Genomic DNA, 25624 nt, shown 5'->3' with positions numbered 1-25624 from the left:
AGGACGCCAGGTCTAACACAGGCCACACAACTACTAACCCAATGTCAGCTGAGCAGTTGCAATAAAGGCTTATGGAAACTTCGTATGTCCCTGTAGCTCAAACAGTAGGTCATCCAACTGACCCTTGGAGTCACTTCTGGGGTTCCTCAGTTCAAGTTAAGCAGGGCCAGCCTTCCTTCTTCAGACAGCAGGGCAATTCATTTTCTGAATCTTTTACAGGGCCAGGAGTGTCCTGACGAAATATTTGGAAGGTGCCATTATTATACCTAGTGTCAGCCTGTGGGTAGGGAATGCTCCCTTTGTCTAACCTTCCCCTTTCCTGAGTTTGGCACCAATCTGGCTAGGAGGAAGAATACAGACAGGCCTAGGTGTGAGCTGGTGTGCTGCCTGAGTAATTCCAGTTCAACTGATTGGATTTATGTCACTTTAGAGTCATTTTATTTTTTCAAAGTACTTTGTTTTAAACTGATTTCGGAGTGCTGCATAAAAACCTTACACATTTTCTCTAAGTCAAGCCGTATTGCTTTTGTGTCAAAATACCAGAGTGTTAAGTGCAGGTTCATTTATTAACTTTTTTGATTCACCCTGACAAGGATTATGTTTATGGCTTGAGTTGGGATCTCAACCCGCTCAAACAATAAACACAACTAATAACCCAATTTCTTATATTGGTATTCAGCGATAAGATCCAGTACTTGTGTGTGTGAAAACAAAAGTCCCTTGTGATAATCTGACATCAGAATTGTTTTTTTTAAGTATTTGCTTTTTGATTGCCTAATTTCCTTTTTACAAATGCGATCCCTGCCTCATATTTGTGTACCTGTAATATGTGTTTGCAAGAATAGAAAGAGTCATCATCAATATTGAAGACTACACTTTGGCAGAGCTGAAACAGTTGTGTAGGGAGAGGAAGTTGCAGATAACATAAATCATAAATCTCCAAGAAAAAGAGCACCAGACAGCCCTCAGTGCCTTGCAGGAGGCCAGAAATGTACAGCCCTTGGAGGAGGATGAGCATGATGTGTGAGAGGAGGAGGAAATTGAGAAGGAAGGAAAGAACTTCCTGGCCAGAGGCCCAGAATAAAAGGTGGGAGGAGGGCCTATAGTAGTGGGATCCTCAGCTGAAGCCACAGCAGGAAGCAGTGTGTCTGCCCGCAACCTGAGGCTTTGGAGGACAGGAGAGCTGAAATGGAGCTCAAACTGCAGCTGTCCAAGCTGAACTTGGCTGCAGAGGAAAAGAAGTGCAACGGGCCCACGCAGGGAGTCTCCGCATGCCTTTCCGTGGCGGAAAGGCATTCCCAAAGCCCATCATAATATGGCCATCAACCCTGCTTCAAAAGCACAACTGAGTAGAAGTACTGAACATCTGACCCTATCAACTCATTACACTTCAGGACCAGAAACCACTGCTGTGCATAAGGACTGCCACTTTGCTGGACTGCTGATCTGGAAGACTGCTGCCTTGTTGTGTTGCCCTGCTAGCTGCTGCTCTCTTTACCTAGATAAAGACAGGTCCTCCATCACTGAAACCCAGAGTGACTCCAAGAGCTAGCTGACAAGCCTCCTGTTTTTAAGACTCAGGGACATCAAATTCTACAAATGTGTCTGGTCCACTGGAAGTAGACCCAGGTGCTTGCTCCAGCAGAAACAACACATTTGTTGTTGTGAGAGCTGAATCTACACCTTGTCACTGTTGGAGGAACAGAACTGGTGCATCGCACTTGGAACCAGCGCATCGCCTTCAGAACTGCCACATCGCCGACACTGTAGGGCCGACACTGTAGGGAGACGATTGAAGCATCCCCTCAACTGCATGGAGAGACTGGGTGCTTTAGCTTTGGAACCAGCGCATCACCATTGTAACGAGGAGAAAATTGACGCATCACCTTGACTCTGAGATTGACACCCATGCATCACTCAGCTGTACACTTCAAATAGAAGTTGCAACCAGGATCAAAGTATTTTCTTTCTGGGGGCCTTGCTTGGTCCCAGTATTCGGCCCACCCTCAAACTTGGTCAGCCTGAATTCTTGACTTTGCCCTGGTCCAGCATGATCAGATAGCCCCATGGTTGCTTATTGCTTCTCAGTGCTATTTTCACTTTTAGTCTTTAAAAATGTGTTTCTTGGCTTCTACTTATTGGATTTTAGTCATTTTGGTCTTATTTTATTTATTTAATTCAGGGCCATTGTTGTACCTTGGCGTGGAAATGTTTTGTGAGGTGTTTTCACTGTGTTACTGTTTGAAGTGTTGCACACATTCTACACATGGCCTCTGAAGTTAAGCCTGACTGCTCTGTGCCAAGCTACCAGAGGGTGAGTACAGAATCATTTAAAGTGTGTAGTGACTTACCTGACTAGGATTGTGATTCCTGCTTAGACAAGGTGCATACCTCTGCCAACTAGAATCCCAATTTCTAATACTTGTTATGTGGTAGGGGTTGATATTGATACGTGGATTGCAGCATTAACGGCAGCCCTGCTTATGCTTAGGGCCCCAGAGCATGATAGGGAGTGTAATGTGTGAAAGCACATGCCAGCTCTCTGGAGGGATATCCTGTTGGCCTCAGAGGTAGCTGACCAGATGACATATGCCCTCAATAATGCAGCCCTTATCACCACGTTTAGTCTCATCCCATAGAAGTACGGCTTAAGGTTCAGGGTCAGTCACAAATTGTCTGACCAGTCTTGGGTGGATTTTATGGACTACTTCAGTAAGGCACTGAGTGAATGGGTGAAGGACAACAAAGTGAGTGATGTTGATGGTGGTATAACTTGATTCTAAGAGAGCACATGCTCAGTAATTGCATAGCCACCAGGCTCACTGTACCAAGGGTGCCAGCAAAAAAGCTGGCCTCTGGATTAGTACCAGCGTGTCAAAGGAGGTACCTGCAGTGACCCCAAGAGGGTCCTTCAGATCCCACCCAGCAGAGCAAGGGGGAAACACTGGGTAAAACAAATATTTCCCCAAAAGGCCCCCAAGCTAATTTAGGGGAGCAAGATTCCCATGCACCTTCTGAAAATAGGAAGGACATTTTGATGGGAAGAGTACTAGGATGTCCATTTTCAAGCATAGGTACTTTGATTACTCCCAGTTATGGCTCAAGCAGGGGTACCTTGTCTGTACCTAGAGACCATTCACTTGTGGGAACTCCACAGTTGTAGCCAATATGGCCTTAGGGGCAGGTAGTCCCCAAGAGCAGATGGTAGAACGTGATCTTGTGTCCCTTAGTTGAGAGATAGACTCAGAGGATAAGCTTGTGATCCCTGAGGGTGGGTGTTAGAAATGGGGTTTCTAGCTGGCGGAGGTATGCACCCTGCCCAAGCAGGAACCACAGCTCAAGTCAGGGTAAGCTAGATACGTTCTAAAATATAATGAGTGCTCACCCTCTGGGAGCTTGGCACAGAGCAATCAGGCTTATCTTAAGAGGCAATGTGTAAAGCGTTTGTGTAATGCACACACAGTAACACAATGACAACACCTCCAAAATACTCCACACAGGGTTAGAGAAATAGACAATAATGTTATGAGTAAATCAAGACAAAAACAAGAATATTAAAAAAAATAGAACTGAAGGTATTCATTTTTAAAGAATATTTCAAAATATACTGCTTAGAGTCTTATAGCACCAACCTGGAATATCTGGCCGCGCTAGACTTGGGTAAATCCAAAGTTCAGTTAGATAGCGATGGACCTCAAGCTGGCTACAGCACGCGTGCAGGCCCTGCTTAAAAAGTACCTTGGGTGAAGGAAGCTTTGACTTCGAAGACCTGCAACAAGGGGAAGTGTAGGCTATGTGTCGTCATCGATCCCTTGGATGTAGGCGATGCATCGATTCTGATACACGCAGTCCGAGAAACTTTGTCGGGGAACCCCTTTGCGAAGCAGGAAATACGTCATCGTCAAGCTACACACTTTAGCACTGATCAGCAGTGGTAAAGTGCTTACAAGTCATAATGCCAACAAAAATAATCAGCAAAAAGAGGAGGTAAGCGGGCAAAAGGTTTGGGGGAAAGCTATCCAAAGGATTAGAAGTCTAACAGTGGATGTCATCACTTCCACCAGGTCCCAGTGAATGGGATTCCTGTCAGTGCTCTGGGAGATACTGTTGTCAGCCAGACCATGGTGGTGGAAATGCTGGTTTCCCCAGATCAGTACAGGCCAGTACAGGTGTGTAGAGAAACCCAGGCCCAAGGGCAGGATTTTGTCTGCCCTCTGACCCTAGTATCTCTGGAATTGGGTGGATAAGGGGACCAGAAAAAGATCATAGTCAGCCCTCATACTCCAATGTACTGCTTCCTGGGAAACAAACAACCATCAGTGATAGAAGAGCTGAGTTGGAAAGGGATGCCCAGGGCACCCGGAAAGCTCAGATTTCTGGTGGTATTGCTCCCAATCGGAGAGCATGAAGGCCAAGATGGAGAGCAAGGAGCAGGAGATGTAGACCATCCACATTGGTAGGATTAGCGCATCAGGGGCTGCAAGCTCTGAGAGAAGAGCACCACAAATCAGACTCTGGTGAGGCGCCTTCTTACCTGGAGGTGCTGCCTATGCTGTCCAAGAGACAGAAAACAGGAGCCCTGCACAAGGCAGATATCAGCTTGGCACAGACAGAGTGTGTCATCCTTGAGGAGGTTGATGTTTTCTCCCTGGAAGTCAGGCACTTGTATAGCCAAGGGATGAGAGGCCAGTCACAGGATGCCACCCCTGAGATCACAAGAAGGAGAGGGAAAGTAGGGTGCCAATCACCTGAGCTGTTGCACCACACTCTGACAAACATAAGAAGTCTGGGAAACCTCAGCAGCAAGTGGGGCAGCGCTGGTAGTGAGGCCTGCCCAAGGACCCCGGTTAGAGCCTTCACCTGACAGTGGATGGCCTGGGGCCTGGCTCTTGACACTGACAGCTGTCAGTGACAACTTCTGGTTGTTGTCCCTTTGGGCAGAGTTTTCCCTAGGTTTGGTACAGAGGTCAGATCCTACGGGCGAAGTTACTGTGTTGGCTATGGTGTTACTGTATGCCTACTAGGATGCATCTGTGAGCGAATTAAGGTTAGGAGTCACACAGATGGTGTCAATGGAGAGATCCCCAAGAGCCAGCCCAGTGACTCAGGAGGGTATTGAGAGAGGGGTCTTAACAGGGTCAGAATGGCATAGAACTGACAAGTACCCCTGCAGAAGATGCCCTTTGTCCACATCTACCGCCTGAGTTGGAATGCCCATTAAGATATTACTTAGTCTACCCTGACTTTTGGCTGGAGAGAGGGGGAAGGGCGGTCATATTGGACCAGGCCCTCTCTGCAGGCTCACCACAGATGTGTTGCCTTCCTTTGTTGAACACATTTGTGTTGACTTTTTTTAGGACTCTAAGCACTACTCGTGCTAACCAGTGGTGAAGTGCAGGTGTTTGTGCTCTCTCTCCCCGAATCGTCGAAACATTGGCCTGCACCTGGTTAGTACATTTATTTGCTTATAAGCCCATAGTAAATGGTAATGCTACTGCATGTACCCAGAGCCTGTACATTAAACACTACTAGTGGGCTGCCGCACTCACTGTGGCACCCATTAAAAACATGTTTCAGCCCTACCAATGCCGCCTGTAGTGCATTTTTTTATCTGCCCTTTCATCTTTACAAAATAAACCTTTGCTAGACCTAAACCTTCCTTTTAAATACTTATGTCACCCCTAAAGTTGGCCTTAAAAGATCAGAGGGTAGAGTGCATGTTAATAAAGAAGTAGGACATGAGTGTTTAAGTTTTTCACGTCCTGACAGGGAAAACCTCCTAAAGTCATTTTTGTCTGTAGCAAGGCTATCTCTCTCATAGACTAACATTTGCTTACCTTATTCCACATAATAAATGATAACTTCATTTTAGGATCAGATAGAAAAATCCACTGATTTGTATTGTTTTTAAATCCCTTTAATGGTAAATTCGGGTTTTAAGTTACTATTCTGAAAATGCGGCTTTTAGAGAGTGTGCCAATCTGTCACTGTAAAGGGTCACATGATTGTGAACGGATCTCCTCTGTTGTTTTGTGGATTCCTTCAAGACATTGTGGACAAAAGGGCCTTGTATGTGGGGCAGGCTGTTCCTCTCCTGGGCAAGATGTCCTAGGGGTTGTAGACTTTCCCACAGTCATGTGCCGACTTACAATACTAGTAGCATAGATGACACTCTTTACATGATTAACACATTTCCTCACTAGGACATTATACACCTGGTATATATAATATTATATGAATTTTACTTTTATGTCTGTTTCTGTTTTGTTTTTAATATGTAATACCTAATCTATTGCTAGCAGCCGTTTCCTTCCAATACGAACATATAATTGATGCTTACTGACCGGATTAGCCATTGTGTTTACATTGTTTCATATACTTTGTTTGCTCATTATTTTACACACTGTAGTCTGTTTTCTATAAATTCGTGACTTTACCCATATGCTTATATGTTTTCCCATCAAACTTGAGTATTCTATATTTATTATTAACATATCAATTTGATTCAATACTTTGAAAACATCAGTAAATATTTCATGCACAGATTTGCACCTATTAATTATTTATATCTTTGTACATTTTTGTCAGTTCTTATTTTACACCGCCATCAGACAAGGCTTATGATGTATGACACTGTAGGAATAACTTGTCTATGTTTATGATGGCGTTTCTATCATTTCTATGGTGAGTGGGCCTTTTTAGAAGAACCTGACAAAGGCTTTCTCAGAAACCGAAACACGTAGTTTCCATTTGCAGACTACACAGTGAAATCTTCGATGGAATTTTGTAGGTACCTTAAAAAGATGTGCTTGCAAGGGCAACTTAGTATCATTATCATATGAAGAAGGCATTTTATATTGAATACTATGTGAAAGCAAGTAATGTACCTTTCATTTCCACATTGTACACGGTACATTATATGTTTGTTTGCTGGTGAAGCATTTACAGTTAAAACACACACTACAGTGTGTCATCCTTACTTAAAAGATCACAACCCATCATGTATAGAGTAAAAAGAGGCCCCACAAACATATAATTAAAAAGCCACGATAGCGCAACACATTGTTTGATCGATAAACACATAAGATCTGGTGTGAATCTTTAAGTAAGCAATAATCTTTTTCTTCACGGCCTGTTACTTTCCTACAATCATTCCAACTGGTTTTACTGCACTATCAAAGTAAACCGGCTTTAACCCGCAATTGAGGAATCCACTGTGCGAGTGGTAAATCAGGCCACAGTTGAGAGGGATCTGAAGAGACAATATTTCGCAATTACACAATGTGGGCGAGGTTCCCACCTGGAGATCACCTCAGATGATAACTCTGCCTCATTCAGCTAGCAGGCCTCGGCACCTCGAAATGACTCTGCTTTACGATAATGAATTTCCTTGATGGTGAAGCTCCACTTTTCCTTTTCCAAAGCAATCACAATCGCCCCCTCTCTCCTCAGTAAATGGCGCCATTATTTGTTGAAAGGCGTTCATTCTACAGAGGGAAATTGAAATGTGAGGCCTGCTGGACTATATATGGGTATCTATTAAGAGTCCTTGGAATTTGACGACACCAGGCAGGCTCTCAGGGTTAATTTCAGTGATAACCTGTAGGTAACAGTGTGAAGCTGCGGAACGATTCTAACACCTGATTAGTGTTTGCCCGAGCACTGTCCTTACCACATACACGTTTCAGTTGGTAAATTAAATGTTTGCATTTACAGGTTAAACATCAGATGTTTTCAAGAAGTTACCTCATTTATTTGTACAATGTTTTACCAATATGATAACTAGTCAAAATGGATTGTGCATCAGTGCAAGCTTGGTACTGGACTACAAAAGTGTGTTTGCTTTCCATTGGTTCCTTACATTAACAGGCGCGGATAAAATGCATTAATAATATAATGGAGAATAGGAAATGTGTGAAATGTGTACTCTCGTGACAGAGAGTACCCTTTACATTCTGTGCATTTAATCTCCTTTGAACTCCAGGTCAGGTGCTGTTCTGTCAGCCATGGGTTGTGTTGATTTTCCATTCCTTTCTATTTCCGCAGGTACAAGGCTGTGATTGACGCCTGCTCTCTCCAGCCTGACATTGACATACTGCCGCATGGAGATCAGACCCAGATTGGGGAACGGGTTAGTAACTGTTTACACTTTGTTTTGGGGTTCTTATTGAAATCTGATTGTGTGATACATTATGATTTCATACATTTTAATTCAACAGTCGGAGCACCTTGTAAAATGCTTCTAACTTGCAGTCAGTAGCTATGACATAGTTTACACAAGGTGTTAATTCAGATTTCCAGTACTATTATCATCTGACCGGATCATGACCTTTGCATACACACATACCTGAAGGATCAAAGAGAAGGAAAGAGTTTTAAAAAAAACATCAAATAACAAATAGAAGGGGGATGGGAGCACTCTGCCTCACCTCCCAGCACAGTTCGCCCCTTCGCCTTGTGCTAAATGCAGTTCACAGTGATTTCTTACTTGAATTTTAGCTGTAGTGGTTCACCAAAGTTGGTGCAGGTTAGTGCAGTAAATCTCTAGACACGTGTTTCTGGGTATTATCCTTCATCAGTAGAGATAAAAAAAAGAAAATTCCTTCTGGGGTTGCTGGAAAGGCTGCCACAGTCTCTCAGGTCTCAGTACCTCTCTTAGACGCATAGGTGCATCTCCTGGGCTTACGAGCTCTTGGAGATGCACCTGTGCGCCAGGGAGAGGTACAGAGACCTGAGAGGATTGTGGCAGCTTTCTCAGCAAACCCCAGAAGAATTTCGTTTTATCTCTACTGATGAAGGATATAATCCAGAAACACATGTGTCTAGAGATTAACAGCACTAACCTGCATCAACTTTGGTCAAACACTCTGCAAAATGTCAATTAAGCATTTAAATTGAACTGCATTTACCAGGATACAAAGGGGCGAACTGTGCTGGGAGGTGAAGCAGTGTGCTCCCATCCCCTTTCTGATCAAATAACAAATAATGAGGGAATAATGAGCACATCACTCAATGGGTGGAGCATTGAGGTTATACCTTTCAGCACGTCCATCCTCTATGGTTTAAGAATGACCCCTTTGAGACTGGCCTTAAAGTCAAGTCAAGTCAAGTCAAATATTTATATAGCGCACTATATACCCAGAGGGTCTCAGGCGCTTGAAGAAGGGTGGGGAACTACTTGTCGAATATCCAAGTTTTCAGTTGCTTTCTGAATGCTAGGTGGTTCTGAGTGAGACGAAGGTGAGTGGGAAGTGAGTTCCAGGTCTTAGCTGCCAGGTAGGAGAAGGATCTACCTCCCATGGTGGTTTTGTTGATGCGAGGTACGATAGCAAGGGCTTGGTTGGAAGATCGCAGCTGGCGGGGGGGGGGGGTGTAGAAGGAGAGTCGTGTGTTGAGGCATTCCGGTCCGAGGTCGTAAAGTGCTTTGTGAGCGTGGGTCAGGAGGCGGAAAGTAATCCTCTTATTGACGGGGAGCCAGTGGAGGTTTTTCAGGTGACCAGAGATGTGTTCTTTGCGCGGGATGTCTAGTATGAGCCTGGCTGAAGCGTTCTGGATGCGTTGGAGTTTTTTCTGGAGTTTAGCGGTGGTACCGGCGTATAGGGTGTTTCCGTAGTCCAGGCGGCTCGTGACTAGTGCGTGGGTGACCGTTTTTCTAGTTTCGGTGGGGATCCAGCGAAATGTTTTTTTGAGCATGCGAAGAATGTTGAAGCAGGATGATGAAACGGCGTTGACTTGTCTGGTCATCGAGAGTGAGGAGTCCAGGAAGACGCCCAGGTTTCGTGCGTGGTTAGTCGGGATGGGTGCTTTTCCAAGGGCCTCTGGCCACCAAGAGTCATCCCAGGCGGAGGGGGAGGTGCCTAGGATGAGGGGGAGGTGCCTAGGAAGAGGAAGTCTTGGTGGATTCAAGCAGGAGAAGATATTGTGATGGAACCAGTTTTTTATTCTTCATCGCTACCACTGTTGATAAGTTCAGCCCACTGAGTTTGATGCCACATTGGCCCCAGCCCTAGTTTGTTTCGGTAGAAATGATGGGCCTATTTTATGAACCCTGTTGCATCTCTGTGTGAAAACAGCAATGCAACGGTTTTTACTGCTTTCTCCTTGGGCCACTATGGATGCCCCTATGCAATGTACAGCACTTCATGTTGCAAGGCGTTATAGATGCAACAGTATTTCTGATGTATCTGTAGGTGCAGTAATGATGTGCAGCTGGAGTGTGTTGCAAAACTGCTGCAACTCCAGCAATGTGTCACTGCACATGGGCAAGTCCCATGTTAAATGTGTCTGCGTCAGTCTTACACTTGCTGTGAGGCAGGTGAAGATTTTGAAGCAGTGACGTCCTAGAAGTGGCGCAGTGAAATCTGATAGGTTTTACTGCGCACTTCAACAAGGCTTTTTACAGGGGAACGCCCACCCTGAATGCATATGCCTGGCGCAGGTATAATGTAGCGCAGGGCTTTACAAAGTGATGCATCTGCTTAGATGCATCATTTTGTAAATAGGGAGCAGCATTGTGCATTTGTTACGCAGCAGGTGGTCCCAAAAAGTGACACAACGGTAGCGCAAAAGTGTTGCAAGTCCTCATAAATAAAGCCCTTATCGATTAGATCCTTTCAACGACCAGATCAGCCAGTTTTCATTTTATGAGAGAAGACGTGACATGGCTTTTTACAATATGGTTGCACTTTTATGTTGAAATCTAGGAGACATGCACAGAAAGTGGACATTTTGTTTCTATTTTTACATAGGGCCCAGGTGCATATTTTGCTATTAGAGGTTCCCCATACTTCAATTATTTAATGGCAGGAAGTTATCAAAGTCTGCAAACAGCAGTCTCACCCCCTTCCGTGTTAAGGGTGATATATTTGGTTGTACTTTGTGTTGCGTTTCAAAAATACCTCTAATAGGATGTTATGCAGACTGCAATGTTTTCTGCTCTTTTAATTTTATTTTCAATCTAAAATTAGATGCTGATCGCCACATAGGTGATTGAGAGGCGAGTGCTTCGAGGCCAGAAGACTCCTTAAGAAGCACTCTACCTCATGGATCCTCTTGAGGTGGCAAGATCTTTACTATTTACTAGCAAATGCCAACCGTGTGACTTATGTCGAAGGCTGAGGGCATACTTTGACTTGAGTGGTGTTAGATAAATGCTTATAAATAGGTGCTGAGGCTCCTTCCATCTGCGCAGCATGAAAAGGGCAGCAGGGACTGTGGGGCTGAAAGGGTAAATCTAGAGAATCCCCAAGTACATAGGGAACATAGTAAATAATGTATACAATGAGGTTTCTTGTGCCGTCAGATTTATGAAAAATGCAAAATTATAACCCTTTAGTGCACACCTCAAGACATTCTAACTTAAACGTATCCAGAATGCTGCGTCATGTAACTTTCTTCTCACAAGCAACCAGTGTGCAAATTTGTTCCAGCCATTAACACCAGCAAAGACCGTTATTCTTACATCTTCAAGCCTCGCCACAGGATAACCATAGCATAGGCTTTTATGTGGCCAGTAGAAGATTTTGCTCCCAAGTTGCTGATGCTCATTGTTAGACTTGACATCCTTGGCGTGGTTTCCCCCCATCTTTTTGCCTCTACCTCCTGTTTTTTTGATGCTGTGCTGGATTTTCGTTTTTGCAGGTTTAGATGCTTTGGGCACTTTGCCACTGCTGTTCAGTGTCAAAGTGCAAGAGCTACCTGGGTAAATTGTTATTGTGATTGGTTATCCATGATTGGCATATTTGTATTACCAAAAAGTCCCTAGTAAAGTGCACTGAGAGTGCCAGGTCTGGTGATTCAAATGCTACTAGTGGGCCTACAGCACTGATTGTGCCACCCACATGAGTAGCCCTAAAACGGTGTCTCAGGCCTGCCATCGCAGTGCTTGCATGCAGTCTGTGAACTGCCATGTCCTCCTGGTCAGTGTCCCCACTGACCAGGCATAACCCTTCCCATTCTGTACACATTGGTCACCCCTATGGAGGGCCCAAGATACCCCCTTGGGCAAGGTGCAGTGTATGTGAAAGGTAGAGCATGTACTAGTGCAGGTGACATGCTCTGGTAGTGAATTACAGCCATTTTCGTTTTTCACTATTGTAAGGCTATCTTGCCCCTTAGGCTATCATGGGGAATGCTGGCTACAGTGACTACCAGCATATGGTCCCATAGGAGCAAGATAGGACATAAAAGTCTGGTATACCTGAACTCAGAATTTAATAACTCATCTTTTAGGAAAGGTTGTTTTTAAATCCTGTGTTTGAGAACAGCAGTTTTAGAAAGTTGCTGTTCTCTTGTCTGATCTTTCTGTGTGACATGGCCTGTTTGTGAATTGACTGTCCGGTTTGTGAGTGACAGGGGATGGGTGGCTCCCAGAGGCTGAGTGGACCATCCCTGGTCTGAATAGCTCCACTGCATCTAGAGTGGTGTGAGGGGTAGCACCTGGGCCTGAATAGGGCTGTGCCTGCCTTCCACAATGCTGGCTCCACCTCCTGCTGGGCAGTTGACGACCCTGCCCACCTCTCTGAAAGGAAAGGAGAGGCCAGGAAAACAAAGTGCTCAAGGAACACTCAGAACTGGTTCAGACCGGGCTCAGAGCCCTCCTGCACAAAGGGATCAAAGACTTTTAGGGATATAAGTACAGGACCCCTGACTACGGAAAATTAGATTATCTTGGAATCAAGAAGGAACCTCTGCCAAGGAGAAAGCTGAAACTGAAGAAGGAAGACTGTCCGGCTGTTGCTCTGCTGGACTGACCGCTGTTGCTTTGCTGCCAAGGAGTAGGGAAGGACTTTGCTTTGTGCTGAGTCCCCTTGCTTGAAGGAATCTCCAAGGGCCTGAGTAGAGCTGGCTCCCTGTTAAGAAGTCCCAGGAACAAAAGGACTTTGCCCCCAGCTCCCCTGAACTCTACTGAGAGAGTTATGTCCTTCCCAGTGAGCTTGGGCCAGTTGTGGTGCCTCTGGAAGTTGTACCTGTGTGGGGAAGCTCGAAACCAAGCTTTAAAGAGCTTTCTGCAAGTTTTATTGCATCGCTCGCCTGCGGAGCGCATCCCGGACAGTGCGAGGAAATTCCCGCCGCTTCGGAAGTCGAGATTGTCACAGCGACGTCGCATCCTTCGTTTGCTGGAAGATTACCATTGCTGCGAACATCGACGCAGAGCCTGTTGTCGCTGGGTGAGATCACCACACCGTTTGCTTGCAGACCGCATCATGTCGCTGCGAAAATCGTCACAGAGCCATGGCATCAAGGAGCTGCGCGAGGAAGATCGCCGCTGGATCGTGCATCGTCTACCCGGAGATCGCCGCAGCCCCCAAAGATCATCGCATCGTGCCTTTGCGAGCTTTTTCACTGCGGAACCTCCACACCAGAATCCATACAAGTATCGCCTCCCTGCCCATACAGACCGGATTCGTCGCAACACGCCCGCTACATCCTGCGGGGTTGTCGCATCGCCTCCCCAAGGTCTCAGGAGTGACGCATCGCTTGTTTTCCACCGCACCAGCTTCTGTTTTGGAACTTTGTCGCATTTAAAAAGGTACTGTTGGCTAAACGTGACGCAACTGTGAACTATTTTCACGCAACAGTGTTTTTTATTTAAACGGAACCTTAAGAACTCTTTTGAAACCATATTCTTGAACTGTGTATGTTGGATTTTTGTCGTTTTGGTCTTGTGTAGTTTAGATTAAAATACCTTTATTTTTCTAAACTGTTGTGGAGTCAGTTTGTGGTGTTTTCACTGTGTTACTGTGAGTGTTGGTACACATACTTTACACATTGCCTTTGATAAGCCTTGACTGCTCGTACGAAGCTACCAAGGGGGTGAGCAGGAGTTATCTAAAGAGTGTATCCTTCTTACCCTGACTAGAAGCAAGGGTCCCTATTTGGACAGTGGTACATACCTCTGCCAACTAGAGACCCCCAGTTCTAACACTCGTCTTCTGCCCCTGTGTTAACCTGTGCTGCACCTAGCTCAGTGAGTTAACTGTGGTGCTGAAAGTTGGTGGGACTAGGATCAGCCAAGACAGTGTGCAAATTAGTAATGAAGGACAAAGGCGATAATGTGTTCCTTGCTGAGGATAATTGTTATTACTGATAAAGCTATGCCATTTTACATGCTTGGGTCAATTGAAAATATGGGAATGTTACATTACATGCTGGGTAATTTCTGATTACTGGATAGATGGTGGTACTTTATATAGACAGGCAATTGTGAGTACTGGTTTGACGATGGTGTGCCACATTCATGGTCCATTGTTGATTCCATGTGTATTCCTGGCACTTTACATTCTTGAGTTAATGCAGAATAATGCAGATTGTTGGCATTGTAATGGCAATTTACATGCTGGGGATGATGCAGGTTACGGTGATGGCAAGTGTACTTTACATACATTTTTTTAATTGATTACTTGCATAGTGATATTGTTGTTCATGCTGGGGGATGTGTGGGTTACAAGTATGGGGTGGTTTTTCACATGCTGGAGATAAGGTGGATTACTGGCATGTCGATTGTCTTTTACATGCCAGGTGTTACTTGGGCTACTGACGTGACAGTGGTGTTTTATATGTTGGGTACAATGGGTATTCCTAGTATGGTAATAGTGCGGTGCATGCAGGGAGCAATGTCAATACTCTACTGATGAGGGAAGTTATCCCGAAACCCGAGCCATGTCTCGGACGATATCCTAAAACCCAGGACATGTATTGGGTCTAGAGATCATCAGTTCTACAAGTACTTACTTGCACCCACTGGGGTGAACCACTCAAGAACTCCATGTACCAGATTCCAGAGGGGCGATCAGGAGGAGGGGCTAGCGGTGTGCGCTCCATTGAGATTGATTATTCAATACTAGAATGAACAGTGTGCCTTAGCTGCTGATTTGTGAGGATTATTCCATGCTGATGGCACTTTATGGCCTGGGATTGTATGGATAACGTGCATAACTAAAGTACTTGACATGCTGGGAGCCTGGGGCCACTCTGTGTACCATCAAATGTGATTTATATGATGATGTTTAAATGTATTACTTGCATGACAATATAGGATAATATTCGCTGGCAATCTGAACTGCCATCATGTCTGTGCTGCTTTACATTCAAGCGACTGTGTTGATAGAGTGGCATTTGAATGGTATTTTACGTTCTGGCGGTGCGATGAAATGTTGTCATAGCTCTGGATCTGTACATCATCTCACAAATAGAAATTGGTTGGATGGCTTTTTTTGTACATGCCCAAGGTTATGCACATTACATGAAGGATGAAATGGGGCAGCCACTGGGGTTGAATCTCCATCTTCCTGGTGGTTGTCCCAACTACTTTACGACCCTAAGAAACTCAGGATCTATCCTCGCGGTCTGCAACTAGTTGCATCGCATTTGGCAATGCAGTACGCGTAACAAAATTAGTTTTATTTATTTGTTTGTTTACTTACCTCCATTGGGCTGTATTCTGTAGTTTGCTATCCCCCGACCCACCACCCGCAGCACTCCCTCCACGGGCCCCTACTGGTCTATTCTGTCACAGGCAGATAAAGCTGACAACTGGGCCTGCCACACCTGGCTGGCCAAGCTATAGTCAGCTAATCACCAATCATTGTGGGTTAGGAGCTGCCCTCAGAATCAGTTTCAAGTGACCATGAAGTAAGGGCTTCTCATTGCCCCGCTCTCATATCTAGGGTGGGCAGGGCAAGCCTCTGCTATGTTGAATTTATGTAGAGAGGGTCACTCTGGGACTGTTTGCAGTAGAGCTCACAGGAACTGCTGCAAATGTAAGCAGTGTTAACTCTGGGAATGTTCTCCCTATTGATCAGGGTGGGGCCAGGAGTCACCCCATCCAGAGGCTAGTGCCAGGCATAATTGTGGCACCACTGGCCACCCTTTTCAAAACACTACTAGGCCTGTGGAAGACGGAAGAACGACTGAGCCTACTGTTGAGACCTGTGAGGAGATATCTAGGGGCTGGGCCTGCTTCCACTTGTGCCAAGGACAAAGAAAAATATTCCAAGGGTTAATTGGCTGACCTCCTGTCAAGCTACAGAGACACAAAAGCTACAAGAGGCCTACATTTCTGGAAGAGCCCAGCTGCTTAGTTTAAACTGGACCTGACCTGGACCCTGCTGGTAGCTGCTGTGGGATTGAGTCTTGAACCCCAAATACTGTCCCTGAGCCCCTGGAACCCTCAAAGTGTGCTCCTCCTGCCAAACCCCATGACCTGGGATTTAGAAACTGTATGATAATGTTTTGCCTGAAGAACCAACCATCAAGTGACTAGGATTTACCCGTCAGCCAATCTGCAGACAGTGCTTCGTCGGTGGGCCTGACAATGCTGCATCTCCCTCTGTGTTCTACTCTGCAGCAGCAAATCCGCTTCAGTTGGACCAACACCCATGACTCCACTGAGACAATCCAACTTTCAGTAGGAAGTCTTAGTCCAAAGTAGAATGCCTCACCAGGCCTGAAACCAAGCAGCATCCCATTGATGTTGATGACTTACTGGCCACAAACTCTAGACTGTTCCCATGTGGAGCTTTTCCTGCCTTCGTCGAAGGCTTCACAAGACCTCATCCTTCATCAACCGTCGTTGACAAGCCCATTGTCAGATCTTGCCTGCATCCTTTCCCCGAACTATTCTTAGTGTGAAGGTAACTTTCTGACTGGGATGAATCCTAGCCGTGAATCCAACCTGGGCTCTATTCCAGTAAGCCTTAAACCTTACCCATGTCCCAGTTTAATGTGACCAGTTGCCTCCGCTTGGTCCTTTTCTTTTTTGTCATTATTGCTCCTTAAAACTTTCAAAAATCATATCTCTGTTTTCCCTTTCCCTAAGGTCTATTTAGGGGTAAATTATTTATTATTTAAAATTAGGGTTCCTTTTTGTCAAAGAGAGTTATTTTGACAGGTGTGCCTATAGGTTTAAAGACTACCGCATTCTGGTTACAAATGTAGGCCTGAAGCCATGTTTTTCCTTGGCCTCCTAGTAGAGGGCACACAATTTGCTACAGTCACAGGGGACATTTAACTTTCCATGCCACTGGCGTTTTTTCCTGCGCCATGTACTATGGCCTTACTGTGGAGTTAAATGTGCCACTTGGAAATTAGCACATTTTACCGTGTTATAGAGGCCAGAGTACGTACAATAGGGACTGTAAAGTGGTAGCCCATTGTTCAGAGTTCAAACATCAGCAAAACCAATCATCAAAGAAATAGGGGTAATCACATACAAGGAGGGCTTATCTCACATCAACTTACAAAATAGATCTCTAAATGATATGATCAGTTTTGGCTGTGATCTTTCAAAATGTTATGATGTAATACTTAGGCTGAATTCCACTAAGAGAAGTGAGAGGGCTTGACTTCTTGTATTGAGGTACGGTGGGGGTCCACAGAGAAAGTTTAATGCACACTTTTCACACAGATTTCTTAAAAGCCACTGCTGTGCCAAGTCAGCGATTCTTGATGCGCCCAAGGAATCAACCCCATTTTAAAAAGATGTGAAGTGGTTACCTTTTTAATACCATGGCTAGCATTTTATCCCGGTGCCCCCCCCCTTTTGCAAGTGGTGCCCTATTATGCCAAGAACCATAGGCAAGCACGTATTGGACCGACATATACCATATACTCGGGAAAATGACATGCTTAGCCCGTGACCCCACACCAAAAGTGACCCTATTAGGGTATGTGAACAATATTCCAATGCCAGTCCGGAAATTCACCGCCTTGGGGCTACTCCTAGCAAAAAGGGAAATAGCGTTGAAATGGGGGAGGAAGGTGGCACCGGCGAGCAAAGACTGGCTAAACAGTTCGGCATATTGTAACCTAAATTATTACTTGTATGCCTCCACTCTGCCCAGCACATCCTGCCCACGTGACATTTGGGGCCTTCTCAAACAATACATGGCGACATCACAATTTCAACCTCACACACGGCTTGATGCCGGCCTGGTGCTAGCAGGTATTGGTTGATCCAATTTCACCAACACAATTGACACCTGCTCATGCACTTTTCATTTGCTTCCCACATTGTGTTTCGCTTGAATCACAGGTACAAGTACTGGAGGTGTGGTTCGCATAATTTGCAAATGTAACAGACTATCAATCTTTCTGTGGTACTGAATGTCATGCATTATACGACCAATGTAACACGCATTGTCTTTTATTAACTGTCATGGAACTGGAGCTATAACAATATATTGTTTTCATTCTGAAACGGGTAAATAAAGTTTAAAAAAATAGATAAAATACTTTAGACTTGTAAAGTATTAATTAAGGGGATAAAAAGTTATAGTAAACTCTTTATGGGTTGTTGCTAGGATTGGTTAGGACCTTTAGATTACAATGGAGACTAATTCTCAATGGAACACTGTTAGACCTGGCATCATTGGCGTGGGGCCCCCTTCCTCTTTTCTCTGCCTCTCTGTTATGTTGGCTGGATATAAATACTCTGGGCGCCGTGCCACTGCTAATCTGTGCCACAGTGCGAATTCTCCCTGTGTAAAGATAACTATATGAACTAGGATAACCATAATGCCTAAATCTGTGTAGTATGTTCTAATAGTCAGTTACCCTCCTTTTCACTGTCGCTACAGTGAAACAATCCGTTCTCATAGGCCAGAATGGGCCGGTGAAGGATTACCTTGCTGTTATTTTGAATGCTCATTCAAACCAAATGTTCTCGATATTTCTGTAAACGGATTTATCTGACTAACCTGAATACAAAAAACTAAAATACAGACTAATCTCTTCATGACAAAAAAAAAAAAAAAAACATTAAAAAAAAAACAAAAACATAGGCAAACCATATGTCAAGATTTGTCTCTATTATGTTAAGGCCAACACTTGTCATGGTTGCCTGCACTCCTCATGTCCCCCACTCACATTAACTCAGTCTCACTCTGTCATTCCTACTGTCTCCCTTTTTCTCACTTATTCAGACTCGCTCATTTGTACTCACAGTTGCAGTCACTGTCATTCACTCTCACTTACACTCACTTAATGCTTGTCAGTCATTCTCACTCACTTTCATTCACACATGCTCACCCATCTCTCACACACATACACATACATGAATAAGCACACACATTCTCACCTGCATGCATGCACACACGATTTCAAAGATTTCTTTTTGCACTAACCTTGATGATTGTACACTTTAACATGACATTTGTAATCGAGACAGATTCTAAACTGCTAGTCATTGGGTTTTGTGCACTCCTTTACTCCTTAATGATTTGTGTTCCCCTCTACCTACCCACCTTCTTCCTTTGCTGGCTTTCTGTCTGGTGGATCATTATTGGAAAGATAAGCTTAAGCCATTCCATCTTGTTGGCTTTAGAACTAATGCAATCTCAAAGAGGTTAAAATTAGATGTCAAAGAAAATAAGTGGTTTCTGTGACTCACAAGCTATCTATGTCTAAAGTTATTGTTTCTATGGCGCTTTTACCCGACTCAATTAAAACAACTAATCATAAAATCTAACCCCAGAGAGTACCTAACAAGCAAAATATGGTCGACTTAGAGTGATTTGTCTTTCTCTGTATGTGCGTTGTTATAGGGACATATGAGACATTCACTTTTCAGCAAATGTACGAAAGGTACACTAAAACCACATGCAAAATGCATCTAAACTATCCAATAGCAACCGAAAAGAAACAAATGGTATCACGCCTTAACAATTTATTTCAGACTGTTATTCATTGGAAATGTCTTTAACTTACAAATACGTGTTATTCATTACTGAATGTGTAACAACATATAGCTTTTTCATTTAAATTGTTTTACATTTCTTTCGTTATATTTGCCACTCCACATTAACTGGAACCAAAGTCAAACCCCTAGTTCGCTTGTATGGAAGGGCCACCCTAACAAAACTACTAGGAGTTGGCAAGAGAATTCCACAATTGGCGAACTTTGCTGCTTTAGCTATTCTGCAACCTGGGTCCCTAAATCCACTCCTCTGGTCAAATAGAAAACAGAACGAATGTATGTCATGTTTTGTGTTTCGCGACCATTCGCACTTCCCATCGTTCTTTATGGACAGCAAACATGATGCTGGTCAACAAACACAAACTGCACACAAAAAACATAACTTCTTCGCCCCTCAGCAGGTCGAAGCAGATTCATGAAATGTTGCACATCTGAACCACGGTGTGCTTCCACTAACTGCAGAACGAACAATAGATGTACCCAGCCCTAACCACCACAGTGGATGCTCAAGTGAGAGCAAACATGACTAGGATTGCTTCTGTTGCTTTCAGAGAGAACATAGTCTAGGAGTTTGGTTTCCACTGTTCCTTTTTCGGAAGGAGAGAAGAACCGGGCAAGGCAGCTACAAAATTTAAATTCAAGTGGAATGATACGCAGATGAATTCTCAGTGCCCTTGATTGGTTTCTGCGCTTTCATCCATCACTTTCTTCTTGTGGTACTAAGATGATAATCTTGGTTGCTCCGATACCCACACGCGAGTAAAGACATAAAATCCCACAGTAATGATAAAAGCATATGTTTAAATAATTATAGGCTACATTAACAAGCCCAAACACCACGTATTACACGTAACACGCATGTACAATGAGTACGCTTACCATGCATTCTCATTCACCACAATTACATTACCCTTACAATGCAAACCACAACACTAAATGAATTGCGTATATATATATATATATATACATGACCCCATTCCTATCTAATTCAGATTTCACCCTGGGAATGCAACGGGAGACAATCCGACGATGGCAGGTGGATGGGCACAAGAGCATAGGTTGGTTGTTTAATACCCAAGGGATTATTCCTTTTGAACACTTGAAGTCTGACAATGGACTGGTAGAAATAGACGGTCTCCAATGCCTCCAGGTGTGAAATTGGGTGAAGCAACCAGCTAGTAAGTCACACAGAGAAAGGCCCCTAATCCCCTTTGAAAAATTGCTCCCCAAATAATACAAGCATCTAATTACAGAGCTCTACGTCCTGTTGGGTAAAGGGATGTTACCATACACACCCAGGGGACAGACTAGGTGGGAGGCGAAACTTGGTAGCACTCTCACTTTCAAAAACTGGGAGGACAACTACTATAGATCTAAACATGCAGCCCACAACATGACTAGCATGGCATACAAGATAGTGTCTTATTGGTAGTTAACGCCAGCACGGTGCCAGGCATGGAATCCGGAACGCTTGAAAGAGTGCTGGAGAGGATTCAGCGGTACTGGCACCTTCATCCATCTCCATTGGCACTGCCCAAAACAAAGTCACTTCTGAGACCACATACTCAACGACATAAACAAATCATTCAACACAATAATCCAGAGATTCCTGGCCTATACCATCCTAGGGCAACCTAACCCCTTGACGTATCCACTTCGCCCTTTTGAGATGGAGGCAGGCACTGTGGTCTTATCTCTGGGAGCAACCCATCAGGTAATACTATCTTTCTGGGGTACCGTCCGGATCTCTGACCATACCACCTGGCTTCACAAGCTATGGTTCATTTTTGGAATGGAGACGTTGTTGAACAGAAGCGCAAGACTTATCCCAAATCGTAGGCACCAATTATCGACATTCTCTCCGAATTTGATGAACTAACCGTCCCGGCCCATTTTAGGTTTCTCCACCTGTTCCCAGAGGTCACACCTACTGATAACACGGCTCCAGTCTGATCACGCTGCCCACCAAACACACTTACATACTATCTGTCTGCCTTGGCATGTCACCACCATTGACTACTTAGCAACACCTCAGGAAGGAACCTGGGGGCAGGGAGGTCGTTTTGTTGGATTTCTTGTGTTTTCACTGTAATAATGCCTACCAACGCTACCGGCCCAGATGTAGGCATGCAGCTATATTCCACATGATACGAATGCCCTGTCTAATGCTGCAAGCTCCTTGGATTGTAGACAATTAGTTGTATATCTTTATGGCTCGTTGTACTTTCATAAAAATAATTGAGCCATAAAGTGAGACCTGCATCAGCAAGCAAATAGCATACCTGTGTGAGGGCTTTGTCATGTTCCTTTCATGTGGCCCCATACACCAATATATCATCACTGTAGTTAAAAGCATGAAAAAGTTAAAAGAATTACTCGGTTGAAGGTTGTATTACTCAGCCAATGACATCCTAAACGATATCTGCAGCCGACAGCACAACATAGCTGAGTGTTTTATATCTGAACAAACCAACATGAGTTGAAAAAGCAGTATTGTACCTACAGTTCTCTTCTAGATCGAGTTAATAATATCCTTTCTTCAAATCAAGACAGGCGAAGACTTTGGCGCCATTCAGCTGTGCAATCATATCCACTATGTGTGGACCTCAATGTCCTTTGTTGGCCTGGCGCATATCAACACAGATGTGCACTGCACCTCCACTTGCACCTTGGTCCAAGTAGGGACCCTTCTTCCTAGTCATGGTAAGGGGGATATACTTCTAAAATAACCACCTTGGTAGCTTGGCATGAGCAGACAAGCTTATCTCAGAGGCAGTGTGTAAGACATTTTTGCACACATACAGTAAAACAGTGAAAACACCAAATAGACACCACACAAGTGTTAGCACGGGGATGCCCTCGGGTCATCAGGCGCTCTATAAATCCTTAAATAATAATAATAATAGTGTAGAAAAAGAAGTGATTTTTATCAAAACCAAATAAGACCAAAATGATAAAAATCAACAATACAGTAATTAAAAATGAAATTCTTAGAAAACAAAAACAGTTCTGTCCATAGCAAACTATAGATGCAACACTTTCAACACAAAGTACCTTGGATGCGTCAAAACATAAAGAAAAACAGCTGCAGGAAAGGTGATGCGTCGGTTCCTTACTTAAGGGGAAGTGATGCACCAGTTCCTTACTGCCATGCAGAGAAGGTGAGGTGCCGGTTCCTTACTGAAGGTGAGGTGATGCGTCAGTGTCTTACTGCGGCCCCGGTCTCCTTGTAGACTTGGTAGCCTGGTGCGATGCATGGGGACCGTGGATGCGTCAGCTCTCGATGCAGCTGCAACGGTGCAGCGTTGATGTCTCAAGCCGCGGTCCCATGATGTGCCGTTTATTGCAGTCAGACTGCAGGGCCTACATTAGAATCAGTGTGGTGATCTCTGACTTCGGAGACTGATGCACAGGATTTGGCGTGCGGTGATTTCTCTAGCCATGGGCAGGTGCTGCGTTGGTTCCTTCAGTGATGCATCGGAAACAGGTGCGGATGCGTTGTGTTTCTTGTAAGTCCATCTCTTTTCCAGCTCCCAACAGCAGGAACAACCTCCAGAGGCCCAACTCAGCAACAGTCACCTCTTGGCAGGTCAGAACTCCCAAGAAGGAAGTTCAGGGAAGCTGGTGGGGAAGTCTTTGTGTCCCTGAGTCTTCAGAACAGGAGGCATACTCTACTTCAAGCCCTTGAAGATCTTCAAGCAGGAGACACAGCACACAGCAAAGTCGTTATCCTCTCCTTGGCCGAAACAGCCACTGCAGGTCAGCCCCAAAATGCACACAACAAAGGGGCAGTACTTCTCTTTCAGTTCTCCCAGCTCTTCTCCTTGACATGGGTTCCTCTTGAGTCCAGAAGTATTCTAAAATTCTGGGGACTGGACCCCAATATTTATACAGCATTTTCCTTTGTTCTCTGGTAGCAGAGAGAATCTGTGCTCAGTCAAAACCAGTTCTGCTCTCTCTTGACCAGCTTCCCGGCAGGAGGTGTAGACAGCATTGTGTAAGGCAGACCAGGCCCATTCAGGTAAAAATAATTCTCCTCCCCTTCTCTAAATGCTGCCTAGGTCTTTTCAGCCCAGCCCTAACTCACCGAGGAAAGGCAGAACACACCTCAACCCCCCCAGTGGCTGCCGATAGTGAATGCACATCCCTAGCTCCTGTGACTCTAAAGCCAGACAGTCAATCCACAAACCAGTAGATGGTTAAGCAAGAAAGTACCTACTTTTTAAAAGTGGTATTTTCAAACACAGAAAGTAAACTTTATCCTTACTAAAAGATGCATCTTTAGATTCTGACTTCAGGCATACTTAACTTCACATTCCTATCTTGTCCCAAATGGGAAGTTATATTTATAGCGTGTTATAAATAAACTCCCATTCTATCCAATGAGACAGAAAGCCTTACAATTGTGAAAAACAAAATTTGCTGTAGTTCACTATCAGGGTATGTTACACACATCAGGACATGCCCTACCTTTCACATAAACTGCACCCAGCCCACATGGGTACCTTGGGCCTACCTTAGGGTTGACTCATATGTCAGAAAAGGGAAAGTTAGGGCCTGGTAAGTGGGTGCACATGCCAGGTCAACATGGCAATACCAAACTGTTCACAGGCAGTGGCAGATCTGAGAATCTTTTGCAAAGCTGCTGGTGTGGGTGGCACAATCAGTGCTGCAGGTCCACTAACAGCATTTGACTTGTAGGCCCTGGACACACATAGTGCACTGTACTAGGGACTTAGTAGTAAGTCAAACAAGCCAATCATGCAAACACCAATCCATATTTACAATTTACATAGGGCGCACTTGCACTTTGGCACTGATCAGCAGTGGCAAAGTGCCCAAGCATCTAGACCTGCAAAACGAAGTCCAGCACACAGCAAAAACACAGGAGGCAGAGGCAAAAATACAAGGGAAACCCACTGCAAGGATGTCAGGACTAACAACATGGCACTGGAGGCAGTTCATTGTACTGGTCTGCCGGCATGATGTTGATCGAAGCACCACTGTTGATAATAAAAGTTGTAGGGCAGCCATTCACTTATAGAGTAATCTTGAGGTAATGCCCAAATAAGTTTGGCGACTTTATTTGACTTTTGTTCTTCTTTGCAAGGAGGAAACCCACAATGTTCTACTGTTGACAATATCATTACGCATCCATCTTCTTCACTGTTGCTCGATAGTGATGATGAAGAGCATTTGAAAGATAAATATGATGGTGATCGACTTAGTTTAGTCTCTATTTGCCTCACTGAGGTTGCTGCTTGCACTTATTGCCATGGCTAGAATGCCTCTGGAATTTTCTGGGGGCCCTTATCTCTTCTCGTCGTGATGCACCCAATTTCTGTTTCATTTTGCAGACCGTTATGAAATGGTTTTCCTCCCACAGCCTTTACATATCTGTTCAATGGCGGGACATATACCTTCACGTGGAAACGAGAATCCACATCGGAAGCACAATTTCTTTTGCTTCGAGACATAGTCTTATGAGCCTCTACTTTATTTTTTCTGCTTATTTTCATATTTTCATGATTAAGCACGATTCACTCTGGGAAGTTCCAACATCCTTTTCAGCAGCCTGTCGATCTACATGTTCCTCAGCTCTTGTAGCCACTAATCGGAGAGACAAACATCAATGACTGATATGCATGGCTTCTTCATCATTGAATTCATGGAGCTTGCAGTGCTTGATGAGGGCATCAAGTCTTTCGAGAAACTCATCTATAATTCCACCAGCTTGCCGTCTTGCCCGGTTAACAATGTACCTTTCGTAGCCGATATTCAGCATAAGACTGAGTTTGTCTTTCAACGTTTCTTTGATTTGACAGTGCAATACTACATCACCTTGTGGTATTTTCTTTATCGCTTCTTTCACTCCGTCATCTGAAAGGTTCTTGAAGTATATGATGATCTTTTTGTCATCTTCTTTAA

The 25624-nt window shown here is 44.4% G+C and overlaps 1 protein-coding gene across 3 annotated transcripts in view; it reads left to right on the top strand.

Annotated features, from left to right (window-relative positions):
* ABCC8 (ATP binding cassette subfamily C member 8) overlaps positions 1–25624 on the top strand; it is a 1340683-nt gene that overhangs the window by 883446 nt on the left and 431613 nt on the right. For all 3 annotated transcript variants that reach the window (XM_078681060.1, XM_078681061.1, XM_078681059.1), the window contains one exon: positions 8047–8131. In XM_078681060.1, coding sequence (XP_078537186.1) covers positions 8047–8131 — 85 coding nt within the window. The remainder of the gene's footprint in view (positions 1–8046; positions 8132–25624) is intronic.

Source organism: Lissotriton helveticus, chromosome 3_1 (assembly GCF_964261635.1).
Source record: "Lissotriton helveticus chromosome 3_1, aLisHel1.1, whole genome shotgun sequence".
Taxonomy (NCBI): Eukaryota; Metazoa; Chordata; class Amphibia; order Caudata; family Salamandridae; genus Lissotriton; species Lissotriton helveticus.
Note: the sequence above shows the minus strand (reverse complement) of the source record. Positions and strands in the feature narration are given on the sequence as shown.